This window comes from Chiloscyllium plagiosum, unplaced genomic scaffold (genome assembly GCF_037043375.1).
Source record: "Chiloscyllium plagiosum isolate Xiang-an unplaced genomic scaffold, Cpla_swu_hap1 HiC_scaffold_24, whole genome shotgun sequence".
NCBI classification, from domain to species: Eukaryota; Metazoa; Chordata; class Chondrichthyes; order Orectolobiformes; family Hemiscylliidae; genus Chiloscyllium; species Chiloscyllium plagiosum.
The window spans coordinates 32051508-32068779 of NW_028270162.1; the positions used below are offsets into that span (position 1 = coordinate 32051508).

The window sequence follows — 17272 nt, forward strand, 5'->3', positions numbered from 1 at the left end:
GCCATTAATTCATATAATGAACCTGGTTTTACAAGGCTAGATAATGTAACATTTTGTCACTTAACATAGATTTAGAACAAAGAAAGAACAAGGAACAAAATTACAGCACAGGAATGGTCCCTTCAGCCCTTCAAGCCTGCGCTGATCCAGATCCGCTTCTAAACCTGTCGCCTATTTCATAAGGATCTGTATCCCTATGCTCCCTGCCCATTCATGTATCTCTCTAGATACATCTTAAATGACACTTAACGTGGCTGCCTCTACCACCTCTGCTAGCAACACGTTCCAGGCACCAACCACCCTCTGTGTAAAGAACTTTCCATGCATATCTCCCTTAAACTTTTTCCCTCTCACTTTGAACTTGTGATTGTAATTGAGGCCCCGACTCTGGGAAAAAGTATCTTGCTCTCCACCCTGTCTAGTCCATACCTCTCATGATTTTGTAGACCTCAATCAGGTTCCCCTCTACCTCTGTCTTTCCAATTAAAATAATCCTAATATACCCAACCTCTCTTGATAGTAGCGCCCTCCATACCAGGCAAAATCCTGGTGAGGAGAAAGTGAGGTCTGCAGATGCTGGAGATCAGAGCTGAAAATGTGTTGCTGGAAAAGCGCAGCAGGTCAGGCAGCATCCAGGGAACAGGAGAATCGACGTTTCGGGCATAAGCCCTTCTTCAGGAATCTGGTGAACCTACTCTGCACCCTCTCCAAAGCATCCATATCCTTTTGGTAATGTGGCGACCAGAACTATACACAGTATCCCAAACGTGGCCGAACCAAAGTCTTATACAACTGTAACATGACTTGACAAATCTTGTACTCAATACCCTGTCCAATGAAGGAAAGCATGCCAAATGCCTTCTTGACCACTCTCCTGACCTGCATTGCCACCTTCAGGGTAACAATGGACCTGAACACCCAGCTCTCTCTGTACATCAATTTTCCCCAGGGCTTTTTCATTTACCATATAGCTCGCTCTTGAATTGGATCTTCCAAAATGCATCACCTTGCATTTACCTGGATTGAACGTCATCTGCCATTTCTCTGCCCAACTCTCCAAACTATCGATATCCTGCTGCATTCTCTGACAGTCCCCTTCACTAGTTGCCACTCTACCTATCTTACTAGGATCTGCAACCCTGCTAATCAGATCACCTTACCTTCCTCCAGATCATTTATGTATATTTACTGCTGTTTGCTACCTACAATGGCCTGGTTAAATCCAAATATTTTAAGTACATTGCAATATTTCAGGACTTAAACTCACATACTGAAGCTTAAGACAGTATTTGGGATGCACAATTTTTTTGGGTCAAGTTTTTGAGTTGGAAAACACTTAGATATTAGCTTAGCCTTACACACTATAAAGATTAGGTTAATTCAGTCATCATTAGCATCCGATCTCAGTTATAAACTAATTTTATTTGAGAAAAATGAGAGTAATGAATGATTTTATAAAATATCGAGGTAACATGTTAATACTATTTAAGCTGAATTCTGATTATGTTGTAGCTTGTTACTTAACATTCGAGATAACTCACTTAGGTATGAGCTGGAACCCTTTTAGAGAAAACATAAATAGTTTTACAGTATGCAAACAAATAATTCAATTACATAAGTAGTACAAAACAGAAATAAGTTGTTTTTTGGTGAATTCTGAAAATGTTAAGTTAGTGTTGACAGCAGGCTATTGCTTCCAAATGCCTACACAAGCTAACCATACCTCTACAAGTCAACATAAATAGACAAGGATTCCAGCAGTCAAAATTCAGCCTCAACTTATGGGAAAAAAACTAAGAAAATCACAAACAGATTTAATTCATCCAAGTAGTTAATATCACAAAGTTAGATTGTAAGCATATGTCTACCATACACCAAAACAAAACATTGAATTATGCAAATAGAGGGTTTTGAATGCATGTTACCAGGGGTAACATACTACGTAGGGATCGTGATTATAGAGATTTCAATTCTTAGCTTTAAAACGATCAAAAGAAACACTATGTTCAAGATTTTTGCCATGAATCATTCATCAATGTAGCTAACAGACGATTAGATAATTAGCAAAAACATTTCTCTTTATTACATATTAAATGGAAGCATGGTTTGTGGAATAAAATTATACCAAATAGGAAAGATTACTGGATAAATAAAGTGTTTAAAAATGATGTTAGATTATTCTGATAATGGAATTAACAAGTATTGATGTTATATAGCTTGAAATTTTAAAAGTGTCAGCATTGAATTGTTTTGGTGTGGAAAGATCCAAACATCTTTTCTCAGCACATACCTTCTGATGACTGCTGACTTCGTCCTTGCTTTTGTCCAGCTCGCTTGCAAGTTTGCCGTTTTCTTCATGTAGTGCTGCCAGCTGCTGGGATTTCTGGGATGCTGCCAGCTTCAGCTCCTCTCTGCAAAGGCAAAGTGAGTGCACAGTTACTATAGTAACCACTGATGAGAGTCAAGTGAAGAAGCAGTGGGAGAGAATCAGTATATCTCTAAAATGTTTCTAGGTCACACATGCTAATCTGATGTGAAACGTGCAAAGCAATCTTTTACGACTACAAATATAAACCTTGCACTTCAAAAATAAACCATGAGCTTCTGAGCTGTAAAACTTCTGCCCAGGGAGCTATCACAAGATCTTAAACAATAACAGGAGGAGGAATATTTTTAGAATTATTTAGTGAGCTTTCCCAAATTCATTGCCACTAACAGACAAATCCACGTATTACACTGCAACTACAACTAAAATCAAAGCCTAAGTGTAATTAATTTCATTGTTGACAACAGTAAAATGCACACATTTATTATGCTTCACATCTATTTTAAAATTAATCTCTTTCAAAAGCAGTATTACTTAATTAGGTTCAGAGTTGCCTTCCATTCAATGACCAAATGCATAAAATCTATGTTTTAAAATGGACCAGCTAGTGACCTAATCAATTTTTTTAAAAATTTGCAGTGGTGCACTCAGATTCATACACTGAGATAACATGCTTTGACTCACAAGTCCTCGTGGTAAATTTCTAACATGAGACAGAGCTGTTGGAAGTGTGAATAAAGTGTTTCTTGTAGAGGATGGTGGAAGAGAGAGCAAAAAGAAACAGAATAAGTCGGCACAGATCACCTCCCGATCAGATGAAAACTGCGTTGGCAGAAATCTGAATCCTGTACACAGTAACGGTTAAAGTGCAAATTGAAGATTACAGGGGAAAAAAGATTAGGTGGAGTGTCACATTTCTCATGCTGAAGTACAGTGAATACAGTACATTATTAAAAGGAAAAACTCAGATTTGAAATTGGAAATGAAACAGGCAACAGGTCTGGTAATGTCTGTACAGAAAATCAAAACCCATCTCTCATAGATTGTCTTTATTAGGTTAGGAAAGAAAATCAATAAACCAAACACTGATGTTATTAATGTAGTAGCCTGCAACCTGTTCAACAGATATTGATGATACATTGGATTTATAAGAAGCTTCAGAAATGTGTTAACAAAAGAATATGCAAACAGCCAGAGTAAAGAGACAAAATGGTTTCATGCAATTGAAAGCCCATGAAAAATACGGAAAAATAGATAGAAACAACAAGCCATACATGCAACACATTTGAAATCAAAGTAAAGTTTATACAGGCAACTCTATGGCAATGACTTTGATTAAGCGTCTCAGATTCAAATAATGCTAAGGAAGAAAGGGATGACTTTGAATGCTTCTGTATGGAAAACAGATTGAAACAATGTACAATTGTTCCATTTGCTATTAAAGGCAAAGGTAGATATATTCTTCACGAACAAGGAAGTAAAGAGTTATTGAAGCTAGGGGATGGGAATGTAGACTAACAGTCACAATCAGATTAGCCATTATGCTTTTGAAGGGCAAAGCTGGCTAAAATGTCTACTCCAGCTCATTATTTGCATGTTTGTATGGAAAGGAAATGAAACAGAACTGGGAGAAACCAGGATAAATAAATCTAGTCCTTAGATAAGTGAGATGGAAAGAAGCCTAGTTTGGATAGTTGTGGGAGTTAATGAGTATCCATGGAAAATACATAACCAGAAATAGAAGAATGTAATTCCAAGAAGGACAAGGAAGAGATAGATGATGCTCAAGGATCAGAAAAATGAATTATAAATGAAATTCCATTGAAACAAAATATTTTGTTGTACTTTTCAAAAAAAAGTGAATTATTAAAAAGATGCGTAATTAACATCTTAGTTTTGAAAGAACTGAAATATATAATTGTTTAGTCACAAAATTGAGTCTATTTGCATTTTTGGTTTTTTTCAATTTGATAGTTTTCAATGGGAAAATGATAAGGCCCAGGGATGCAATCATCTGGGATATTGGATTTTATAAAACGTTTGGGAGAAACAGATGGTTTTGCAGGTTGCCACAGAGGTAGACATGATGTACCTCAGGGGAAGAGGAAAACACGCTAGCAGGTCAGTTTGCCTAAAATGCCAGCATGCACCCTAAACAAAGTAGATTACAGCATGAACACAAGTTTTAGAGATTGCTAGGGGATTGTGCGCGACATTATGTCGGAGATGAAGAATCTCAAAAAAAAGATATCATTTTGTGGAATAATGTGACTCAACAATTTTAAGTTTGCATACAATCAACTTCGATTGATAAGTCACAAATGCAGTGAAGGGCTCCAAAGTACTTCAGAGGTGCAAGAAAATAAGTTACGCTGAGCCATAAGACATTATGGGATGGGACCAAAAGCTTATTGACAGAAAGGGGGGGGGGGGTTTTAGGAGAGAGCTTAAAGCAATAAAAGAGAATTGGAGAGTTTTTGAACTTGGTTGGTACAGGATCTTGAAGCTGATGTAATCTCAATTCATAAAATCCCAACAATGGAATAGCCTATGGCAGGACTTGGATAACGTTAAGGCTGACAAGTAGAAAGCCACATCGAGCCAAGAAAAACTCATTCTCTGGTATTAAATGATACCATGAGCACAGAATTGCCATCAGCAACGTCTGGGTTTCTTTAATTAACAGCAGCATCTCCACTGTATCACCATAGATTGCAATAATTCAAAAGGAGACGCGTACTACCTTCTCAGGGCAATAAGGAAGGTTCAATGAATGCAGAATTATAAAAATCTTGAAAATAATTAAAAATAAATTGTTTCCTTTGTAGTAGCTGGCTTCTTGTAGCTTTACCTTTGGAGTCTTTGAAATTGGTTAAAAAAAAAGTGTGACTGCAATAGTATTATATAATCCATATAAATAAAGGCATTTAAGGGCTAGATGATCAGGGGACCGTTGCATATCAATTATGAAACAGTCACCTGTTTACAGAGATCAATGAATAAGAGTAGATGAGATCTTTCAGTCATGTCACTTTGACAAACCAGTCAAAGCATTTAAATGTAAATTACATAATCCTTGTACATCTAAGCAAAGTTAAAATGCCAAATTATATGGGATCCATGATAAAAAGAGTTCCTCACTGATCATTTCAGGGACTCTCACATGTATACATGTCACACACAGATAGACAACAATTAGTTTCACATATAACATCAGTGTCGCATTCAATTTGTGATGTTCTTTTCAGACAGCAGACATTTACACTGGTGTTATGCTCAAAGAAATCCAAAATATTTAAGCAAGCATTTTATCTAGGGGATTTGTTCTGTATCAGACTGTTGCTGCAACATTCAAAACAGAAAGTAAAACCCTATTGGTGATCAGTAATATAACGATTTAAAAACACCTCCACTATAAAATGTGTAAAAAGAACCATGCAATTTTACTGCAGATAGTGAATGACATTTTCATACTGTGAAACAAAAAGAAAAACCACCTTGATGTACTCACTAGTTTTTAAATTTCAGACTCATTTTAGAGGCTTGTATCTCAAAATAAAAGAAAACAAAATGCCTATTAGACATTACATTGACAAACCTTCCACTGTGTGGATCAATAAACTGTGAAAAAAAACCTAGTAATCATGACACCCCCACCAGACACCCACAGAGTGGAAATTGGACAGACTGCATTTTATCAAGGAACTTTTATCAATTGATCTCACTTTTTTTTGGTGAAATGGAAAAATACAACAAACTGGAAAAGTACAATATACTGGAGGTACAGCTTACACAAACTTTTTTTTTCCTGGTGGCAACCTATATTAGAAAAGTCAATCTAATATAGGTGGCAACCTACATTAGAAAAGTCATGTAATTACAGCACTGGCAATCATTGAAAAAAATCTCAATTGCCTGACATGGTTCAAGTTACATCTGAACAGCATATAAAATGTACAACAGTAAAATTATTTTCCAAACATTAGACACAAAGAAATAGAAATATTTATTTAACAATTATTGGAAACATTATATGCATATCAAGGAGGTTGGCAGCTACTTACGAAAAACCTGCAGTTTAAAATATTTGGCAAGTTATGGAAAGCTTTAATGCTATCAAATGCTGAAAACCTGTTGATGTCTGTAGGTTCAACCATTCCAGCAGAAGGCTTTCCACACTATAACCTTGAGTTCATCCCTCTGTGCCCTTATCCTGCTACACCACCAATACCAATTGATTTATGTAAACCCAAATGCCTGCAATTTAACACAGTCTCCAGCATTCCAAAATGCCTTCTCGGCTCACCATCTCCAATTCATTGAAATTGTGTTCCTCTGACCAATTTGAATTCCACCCCACATTTTATACTTGTTGCATACAACATGACCTCAACAAGCTTGGCCCAAGCTCTTAAATTCTCAGCTGAAGTCTCTCTTTTTTTCTTCTCAAAGAACACCTTAAAAATTTCTTTAAGCTTTCAATCATTTCCTTTTGTTCATCTACTTTTAAATATGTCTTTCTGAATCATGTTACTACACTAAATGCATTCGATAACATGAATAATTTAAATGCATATTACACTTTTAATACAATTAAATGGCCCCAAGGTGCTTCACAAGAGCATTTAAAACAAAACATGCCCCACAGCTACATATGAAGCCAGATGACCCAAAACTTGGTCAAAATTGTTTGTAAGAAGTATGTTAAAGATGAGAAATTGACAGAGAGGTGTAGGGAAGAACTTCCATACTTTACAGCCGAGTCAACTGAAAATGTGGGCACCAAAAATGAAGCAATTAAAATCAAAAGGTGCTCAAGACACAGAATTAGGTTAGCTATTTTTCTGAGGCCTAGGGAGCAGATGCATAGTTTATTGAAAGTGGAGTCACAGATAGGATGCTGAAAAAGGCATTTCGCAGGCTGGCCTTCATTGGCCAGTGCACTGAGTATAGGAGTTGGGATATCACATTGTACAGGACATTGGTTATACCACTTTTAGAATTGTGTATTCAGTTCTGGTCTCCCTGCTACAGGAAAGATGTTGTTAAACTTGAAAGGATTCAGAAAAGATTTAGAAGGATGCTACCGAAACTGGAAGGTTTGAATAAAAAGGCGAGGCTGAATAGGCTGGGGCTTTTTACCCTGGAGCATCGGAGGCTGAGGAGCGAACTTACAGAGATTTATAACATCATGAGGGGCACAGTTAAGGCGAATAGCCAAGATCTTTTCCCCAGGGTAGAGGAGTTCAAAACTACAGGGCAAAGGTTTAAGGTGAGGGGGGAAAGCATTTAAAAGGGACCGAATGGGTAACTTTTTCACACAGAGGTGGTGTGTATATGGAATGAGGTGCCAGACATGGTGGCAGAGGTGGGTACAATAACATTTAAAAGGCATTTGGGATGGGCACATGGACCAAATGCTGTCTTTCCTCTATCTCTGATATTGCCAACTTCAACAAGCCATCCTCCGAAATGCCCCCCTTCTTCCTCAACCAAGGATTCCCCAGCACCATAGTTAACAGCCAGGTCCGACCCATCTCCGGATCTTCAGCCCGCACCACCCCCTCCCCTCCTACAGTCAGTGATAGGGTCCTCTGTGACCTCATCTACCATCCAGAGGATCATTATCCGCCATTTCTGCCACCTTCAGAGGATGGTACTGCCAGACCAATATTGCCCTGCCCTCCCCTCCCTTGTCAGCCATCCACAAGGATCGTTCCCTCAAGGACATCCTGGTCTACTTCTTTCTCTCTCAACAACCCCCCCACAGTCTCATAGCATCTTTCCCTGCAACCAAACAAAATGTAACACCTGACCATTTACTTCCTACCTTCTCAGTATCCAAGGGCCCAACACACCTGGATTTCACTCAATCTAGTCTATTGCATTCGCCACTCACAATGTGGTCTTCTCTACACTGGGAAATGAAGCTAGGCTAGGTGATCACTTCACAGAACTGCCAGGAAGGGTAAGTTTTCCCACTTAGAAAAGGCACTTACCTTGGGAGTCGGGCCTCAATTTTTACAGCACGGCGAGGAGAGAAGGAGGAGTGAAGCGAGGGCTGCCAGAAAGGTAAGGGGTTAATTTATATTTGGGCAGTGGCTAAACCAGAGATACTACATGTGAAGAGAAAGACTAAGGTAAGGGTTTTATTTTTTGTTTATCTTTATCATATATTTAAGTGCATTGTTTGGACGGATTGGACCAAAGGGTCTGTTTCCATCCTGTACATCTCTATGACTCAGTTCACATAAAGTTAAGCTAACAATGGCAGGGGACTTCAGACCGTGGCATGTGCTTCTTGCTTGATGTGGGAGCTCAGGAACATGTCTGATGTTCCTGACTCTTACACTTGCAAGAAGTGTGTCCAGTTGCAGCTCGTTTGACTGCATGACAACTCTGGAGCTGCGGATGGACTCACTGTGGAGCACATTTAGTGAGCTGGTCATACCACAGGTTAGAATTGCTGAGGGAGACAATGAATGGGTGACCAAAAGACAGAAAAAGAATAGGAAGGCAGTGCAGGTGTCCCCTGAGGTCATCTCCCTCCAAAACAGGTATACCGTTTTGGATACTGTTGGGGGAGATGGCTCACCAGGGGAGGGCAGCAGTTGCCAGGATCATGGCACTGTGGAAGGCACTGCTGTTCAGAAGGGTGGGAAAAAGACTCGTAGGGTCATAGTCATCGGAGATTCTATTGTGAGGGGAGTAGACAGATGGTTCTGTGGATGAAAATGGGACTCCCGGATGGTATGTTGCCTCCCAGGTGCTCGGGTCAGGGATGTCCCCGATCGGCTGCAGAGCATTCTAAAAGGGGAGGGTGAAACAGCCAGTTGTCTTGGTGCATATAGGCATTAATAAAGGGAAGAATAGGCAGAGAGCAGATGAGTGTAAAAAAACTGGTGGCCTGAAATGCATCTACTTTAATACAAGGAGTATGGTGTGTAAGGCAGATGAACTTAGGGCTTGGATTGGTGCCAGGGAGTATGATGTTATTGCAATCACAGAGACTTCGTTGAAAGAAGGGCATGATGATTGGCAACTAAATGTTCCAGGTTATAGACGCTTCAGACAGGACAGGGAAGGATGTAAGGGAGGGGGTGGAGTTTCATTGCTGGTCAGGGACGATATCACGGCTGTGCTAAAGGAGTACACTATGGCGGTCTTGGCATTATGGGTGGAGCTGAGAAATAAGAAGGGTGCAGTTACACTGTTGGGGCTGTATTACAGACCTCCCAACAGTGAGCGTGAGGTAGAAGAACAAATAGGTAAACAGATTATGGAAAGATGTAGAAGCAATAGGGTAGTGGTGATGGGAGATTTTAATTTTCCCAATATTGGCTGGGCTACACTTAGCATCGGAGGTCTGGATGGGGTAGAATTTGTAAGAAACATCCAGGCGAGTTTTCTAGAGCAATATGTCAATAATCTGACGAGGGAAGGGGCCATATCGGACCTGGTACTGGGGACCGAGCCAGGAAGGTGATAGAAGTTGCGGTGGGGGCTTTCTTTGGGAACAATGACCACAATTCTGTAAGTTATAGAATATTCGTGGATAAAGAAGAGAGCAGTCCTAAGGGAAGAGTACTAAACAGGATCAAGGCCAATTATATCAAAATTAGGCAGGAGCTCCGAAATGTGGATTGGACACTTGAAGGGAAGTTCACATTTGAGATGTGGGAGGCTTTCAAGGATTGGTATGTCCCGTTGAAGGCAAAGGATGGGAAAGGCTAGATTCGTGTACCGTGGATGACAGGAGAAATTGTACGACTAGACAAGAGGAAAAGGGAAGCGTACATAAGGTCGAGGCAGCTCAGAACAGAACGGGCCCTGGAGGAATATCGGAAGAGTAGGACAAGTCTGAAACAAGGAATCAAGTGGGCTAAAAGGGGTCATGAAATAGCTTTAGCGAGCAGAATTAAGGAGAATCCCAAAGCATTTTATTCTTATCTAAGAAGCAAGCGGGTAACTACAGAAAGGATTGGTCCACTAAAGAATAACAAAGGAAGGCTGTGTGTCGAACCTGAGAGAATGGGTGAGATTCTGAATGATTACTTTGCATCGGTGTTCAGTGTGGAGAGGAACATGATGAATGCTGAGATTAGAGATAGAAGTTTGATTAGTCTGGATCACATTGACCTAAGTAGGAAAGATGTGTTGGGTAGGCTAGAGGTTATTAAGGTGGACAAATCCCCAGTACGCTGAGGGAGGCGAGAGAGGAAATAGCTGGGGCCCAGACAGAGATCTTTGTGGCATCCTTAAATACAGGTGAGGTGCCAGAGGACTGGAGTGTTGCTCATGTTGTCCCCCTGTACAGGAAGGGTAGTAGGGATATTCTGGATAACTACAGACCAGTGAGCCTGACATCAGTGGTGGGAAAGTTGCTGGAGAAGATACTGAGAGATAGGATCTATTTATATTTAGAAAAGAATGGGCATATCAGTGACAGGCAACATGGTTTTGTGAGGGGGAGATCATGCCTTACCAACTTAATAGAGTTCTTCAAGGAAGTGACCAAGTTGATAGATGAAAGAAGAGCTGTTAGACATGGACTTTAGTAGGCGTTTGATAAGGCTCCCCATGGTAGACTAATGGAGAAAGTGAAGTCACATGCTGTGTAGGGTGTTCTAGCTAGATGGATAAAGAACTGGTTGAGCAACAGGAGACAGGGTAGTAGTTGAAGGTAGTTTCTCGAAATGGAGAAAGGTGACCAGTGATTTTCTACAGGGGTCAGTATTGGGGCCACTGTTGTTTGTAATATACATAAATGATCTGGAAGAGGGCACTGTTGGTATGATCAGCAAGTCTGCAGAAGACATGAAGATTGGTGGAGTAGCAGAAAGCATAAGGGACTGTTAGAGAATACAGGAGGACATAGATAGACTGGAGAGTTGGGCGAAAAAGTGGCAGATGGTCTTCAATCCAGACAAATGTGAGGTGTTGCATTTAGGCAAGTCTAATTCGAGAGTGAATTATACATTGAACGGAAGAGCCTTGGAAACGTTGGTGGGCAGAGAGATCTGGGAGTGCAGGTCCATTGTACCCTCAAGTATGCTTGCCTTCATTGGATGGGGTATTGACTACAAGAGCTGGCAAGTCATGTTAAAATTGTACAAGACACTGGTTGGGCCGCATTTAGAATACTGTGTACAGTTCTGGTCGCCACATTACCAAAAGGATGTGGATGCTTTGGAGAGGGTGTAGAGAAGGTTTCCGAGGGTGTTGCCTGGCATGGAAGGTGCTAACTATGTAGAGAGGTTGAGTAGGTTAGGTTTATTTTCATTAGAAAAAATGAGATTGAGCGGGGACATGTTGAAGTTTACAAAATCATGAAGGGTATAGACAGGGTGGATAGACAAGCTTTTTCTCAGGGTGAAGGATTCAATAATGAGAGGTCACGCTTTCAAGGTGAGAGGTGGAAAGTTTAAGGGGATACACGCAGCAAGTACTTCACAGAGAGGGTGGTGGGCGTTTGGAACGCGTTGCCAGCAGAGGTGGTAGTGGCAGGCACCGTAGATTCATTTAAGATTCATCTGGACAGATGCATGAGTAGGTGGGGAGCAGAGGGATACAGATGCTTCGGCATTGACTGACTTGTTTAGACAGTACATTTGGATCAGCTCAGGCTTGGAGGGCCAAAGGGCCTGTTCCTGGGCTGTAAAATTTCTTTGTTCTTTAGAACACCTACATTCTGTCCACAAAAAAGACTCTGAACCTCCCACTGCCTGCCACTTCAACACGCTGTCTTGTTCCCTGATAAACACCGATCTCAGGCTTGCTTCAGTGCTCTGGTGAAGCTCAGCGCAAGCTGGAAGAAGAGCACCTCATTTTCACTTGAGAACTCTATAGCGCTCAGGACACACTAATCAAGTGCAACAATTTTAGGGCTTGAGCATCTTCCCCATACTTTCCCCCATCCCACACATTGTTAGCTACTACAAGTCCCCATTAGCGGCTATCCACTCCTTTATCCACTCAACTGCTTTTCTCCCTCTTTGGGTTCCATCTCCACCCATTGTTTCCACCTTACCCCAACCCCTGACCCCATGTCCTGCATAAAAAACTTTTTCTTAGCGACCACCAGTAATGAGGGGTGGTCACTGGACCCCAAACTCTAACTCTGTTCTCTCAACAGATGCTGCCAGAACTACTGAGTTTTTCCAGCAATTTCTATTTTTCTTTCTGATTTCCAGCATGCTCAGTTCATTCAGTTTTTTTTAAATTCAAGACTACTTTGACACAGTTGAGAAGTAATAGATGTATGGATAAAAGTTTCAGAAGATGAGCTGAAACATGAGATGATAAGACAAAAGAGCAGTAGACGACCATTTGGCCCTTCAAGTCCATTCTGTCATTCAATGAGATCACGACTGATCTGATCACCCTCATTCCACTTTTTATTCTGATCCTCAAAACCCTGATTAAAAGTCTGCCAATCTCAGCCTTGAATATACTTAATAACCTAGCACCTTTAGTCCACTTTGGCAAAGAATTCCACAGATTCACAATCCTCAAAAAAGAATTCCTCATCTCTGTTCTAATTGGATGACCTCTTACTTTGATATTATGCCTCCTTGTCCACAAGTGGAAACAAGCAATCAATCTGTATCCATCTTGTCAAGTCGCTATGTATCCTGTACATTTCAATAAGATTGCCTTCTCGTTCTCCTAAAATCTACTAAGTACAGAGCCACTCTACTCAAACTCTTAGAAATTTCTCCATATCCAAAATCAACCTCGTGAGCTTTCTCTGGGATTCAATGAGAGTCTATCTCTCCTTAGATAAGGGGACCAAAACTGTTCACAGTATTCTAGTTATGGTCTAACTACTGTCCTATACAGTTTTAGCAGTACATGCTCACTTTTCTAGTCCATTCTCTGAGAAAAATTAACCTTCTGAACTGTCTGAACCAATATGCTAACTTTGTGATTTATGCAGGACTTACAAATCTCTGTGCTCAATTTTCTGCAGTCTTTCTCCATTTAATATTCAGTTCCTTTATTTTCCTTGCCAAAGCACATAACCTCACACATTTCACATTATATTCCATCTGTCAAGGTTCTGACTACTCACTTAACCTGTGTCTCCCTTCACAGACTCATTTAGTCATCCACAACAACTGTCCTCCCACTTATTTGTGCGACATATGCAAAGTTGGCTGCAGAACACTCATTTCCTTATCCAAATCGTCAATATATATTGCAAATAAATGAGGCCCCAATACTAATCCCTGTGGCACGCCCATAGATCTAGGTTGCCATTTTGAAAAATTATTATCCCAACTTTCTCGTCTTCTATCAGTTAACCCATCCTCTAGCCATACTAATATACTACCTCCAACACTGTGGGGTCTCATCTAAAGTAGTCTAAATACTTTTGGAAATCCAAATTATATTAATTGGTTTCCTCCTTTATCTATCCTGCTTGTTACTTCCTCAAAGAATTTTGATAAATTCATCAGGAATGATTTGCCCTTCATGAAAATGCTTGAATATATGATTAATTTCTAAATGTTATGCTATTACATTCTTGACAATTGACTCAATTTTCCCAGTAATAGGTGTTAAGCTAACTGGAGTATATAGGTAAGAACAGTTACCTGTTGTCTCGTTTGTTTTCCGATTAAGGGTGTCACATTGACAATTTTCTAATCCTTCAGGTTTTTCTAAAACCTAAAGATTTTTGGAAGATTACTTAATACGGGTGAATTCAAGACAATGTGATAGGGGTGGAAATGGGTGGACTTAGCAATAGTCTAAATGTCTGGGTGCAAACTCATTGTGCTCAAATATGAAGGCATTTGTGAACAGATTACATGAATCTCAAGCTTTTTCCAGGAGAGGAATGGAGTTAGTCGCTTGGGAATGAAGCTTGATGCAGAGATTGAAACAAAATTCAGCCCATATGCAATAACGTTCTGCACGTTAAGCTCCAGATCTTGTATAAGTAATCTGATAATTTCAGAACAGTGGGTAAGCTGAGAGAGGTGATCCTAAGATACAGTGATGTGAAGTCAGAAGCGAAAACAAATGCTATACTTTTGGATGCTTACTGAGGGGAAACATTTGATGAGAAACAGAAGAGGGCCAAGGATATCCATGGGGAACAGAGGTAATACTGTGGGAAGAGGAAACAAGCCATTCTAAGTGACAGCTATCTAACTGTATTCAGTTTAAGAATGAAGCCTTGTGACAGTAGCCCCACCCAGCTTAACAACAGTAGAGAGACATTGGAGAAAAATGGCATGATCAATCATGTTAAAGAATTCAGTCGGGTTGGGATTACAAAATACAATTCTAATAATAGATAAATTAATCACTAAACTTCATGCAATTACATAAAAGAATCACAAGTCTTTATAAATTTACTTTCACAGACTTATGAAATACCATAACCGGTTTGATTTAAAGGAATTTTGTTGAATACCTGGTATATATTAACATGTAATTTCATCCAATAGTACGTTCTACTATAAGTAAAGAGAAAAAGCTTAATACAGTTTGAAAAATTGCTTATCTAATATAATCAGTCTAAAAGAATAAAGATAAACAATAAAACTGAAATAATTCTAGCCTTCTGCAGTATCTGCTGTTAAATCCATCCACCTGAAAGAAGACTACATTGTAAACATGGAGGATTTTGTTTTAGCGTGTGAAAAATGTAATTCAATGACGCAGACATTTAAAAAAAAGACACTGCACTAACATATTGCGCACAGATTTTGTCACAGTACAAAATAAGATGGAGCTTGAAATTTAATGATTATAAATATTTAGTATTTCTAATAGATTAATACAATATCTTTTCACATTACTTAAACTGTAATAGCATGTTATAAATTACATTTAAATTTATAATTGAGGAACTGTAGTTGAGCTTTTATTGTGTGTACACAATACACAAACTTTGATTTAAACTAACAACTGTTAATAAACTCAAAGGGGAATGTAAATACTCCTCCGATCGCACTTCCTAATTCACTCAGTAACAATGCTTAATATTTAAACAGTACAGAACAATTACATTTGCGAATGCAACTTGATGCCTAAAAAGTTAAGAAACTTTAGGCACAATATAATGAAATATTTCCAATGTGTGAAGTTAGTTAGCTGGTGATAATTTACATACGTGAAAGCTCATGTGCACACAGATTTTTGTGGTGTTCCTATTTGTGAGGAGACGTTGGGTTTGATTTTAACTCTGTGCAAGTAGATGATATTGAATGAGTTAAAGTCTTGCCCTTTATGCCTGATGACTGAAATTACTTGCAAAACTTCGCATTGTAATAGCTGAAGTTCTACATTGGTGCTCATGGACACAAACGTGCGTGTACGTGCACATGCACATGTAGGTGCCAACATGCCCACTGCTCAAAGAAACTCAAGTGCTTGATGCAAAGTCATCATTCATGATGCATGGCTACAATCTGATAAAGCATTTTAAACTTATTCTGAAAAGCAGCAATTGTCCACTGATGGAGAGCAGACAAAACCATACCAGAATCACCCCACATCTGCAGCGTGGGGGAAAATGTTTTTAAAAAGTGTCAGCTACAGTAATTGATATCCAATTGTAATCAAATTTCAGGATATATCATGCTAAAGTACTTAGTGGATGGTTCTAAAATATGTTCAGCACTCAATTCAAATTGACAAATCCAGTCTCTGATCTAAACACATAACATCTAAAACAAGGTTTATAAAATAAATTCAATATATTGGCCTGGGTTTCACAATTCATGACAGAGGAAGAATAACTCCCGGAAGGATGCATAATACCACTTCATGTTTTACTGTTGTTGATAACTTTTGTTCAAGGCATTTTACATTCGTATGCACATCTGCCCATATGCTTTCTTTTCTCCTTTCCAGTATAAAATCACTCTAAAACAGCAGAAGTAATTAGTTGAGAATTTACTGCACCTAGGACACCCAAAAAAATCAGCCCACAAGAAGATTCCACCCTTCCAAATTACACTATCAGGCATCACTGTGCTGTATTAATATTTTATTTTTATTTATCCTCACACGCTTGGAAATACTCTGATCAAAAGGTCAACACTACCATGAAAATTTTGGATTAAACCCTAGATGTAACAATAGCTTTTCACAGTATGCTTTAACAGAGGTTGCATTCATAAGAATATGCTCTACTCACTAAATGATCATCTTCAGCTGTGCAAAATACCAACACCATTCTGAAGAAAGTATTGTCTACCCATGATGATAATTTTTATTAATGTATCAGTGACCCACGGCTAGAATTGAATCTGGGTTTCAATGGATCAAAATCGCTGCCCAAGCATTTTCTTGAATTAAATTAAATACACTTTTGTAAAACATATCTGTGGTTACATAATGTGAACAAATGAAGTAAAAACATGCAATGTATCTGGATGTAGGTTTGCTTGCTGAGCTGGAAGGTTCGGTTTCAACAGAGCTTTCCAGTTTAGCGAACAACCCACATCCAGAACCTCAACTTGAGCTACAAATCTTCTCAAAACTTGCTAACATGCAGATGTATCTTGGCCCATTATGATGTTGTCTAGTTGAAGGTAACGGAACATATCATTTCTTTTACACAATTAAAGTGCTTGCATCCTTTAATTATTTCTACACCAGCATTTAAAAAGACAAGTGTAATATTGGATTTGAGCAACTGCAACAATGAAATAAAGAGTCTGATTGTAATTTTATTTAAAATGTTCCACTGCATCATCCCTAGATGTATCTAATGCATAGCTCTGTTCTTCAAAAATTCAAGAAGAAATCACAAATAATCTTTAACAGAGCCCAGAAAGAACGACAAGCGTATGTCGTGACTGTATTAATAAAGGAATCCCTTAGAACATGTTTATTTCTAGCATCGTTGTTTGCTCAGAGACCAGGGATACCCTTTTGAAAATAATCTAGTCTCTGCCCACCCCACCAGCTGCCTTTCTTTCG

The 17272-nt window shown here is 39.2% G+C and overlaps 1 protein-coding gene across 1 annotated transcript in view; it reads right to left on the reverse strand.

Moving 5' to 3' along the window:
- Positions 1 to 17272, reverse strand: part of clip1a (CAP-GLY domain containing linker protein 1a) — a 146006-nt gene that overhangs the window by 27430 nt on the left and 101304 nt on the right. Inside the window, exon 20 of the mRNA XM_087999795.1 lies at positions 2291 to 2411. Coding sequence (XP_087855921.1) covers positions 2291 to 2411 — 121 coding nt within the window. The remainder of the gene's footprint in view (positions 1 to 2290; positions 2412 to 17272) is intronic.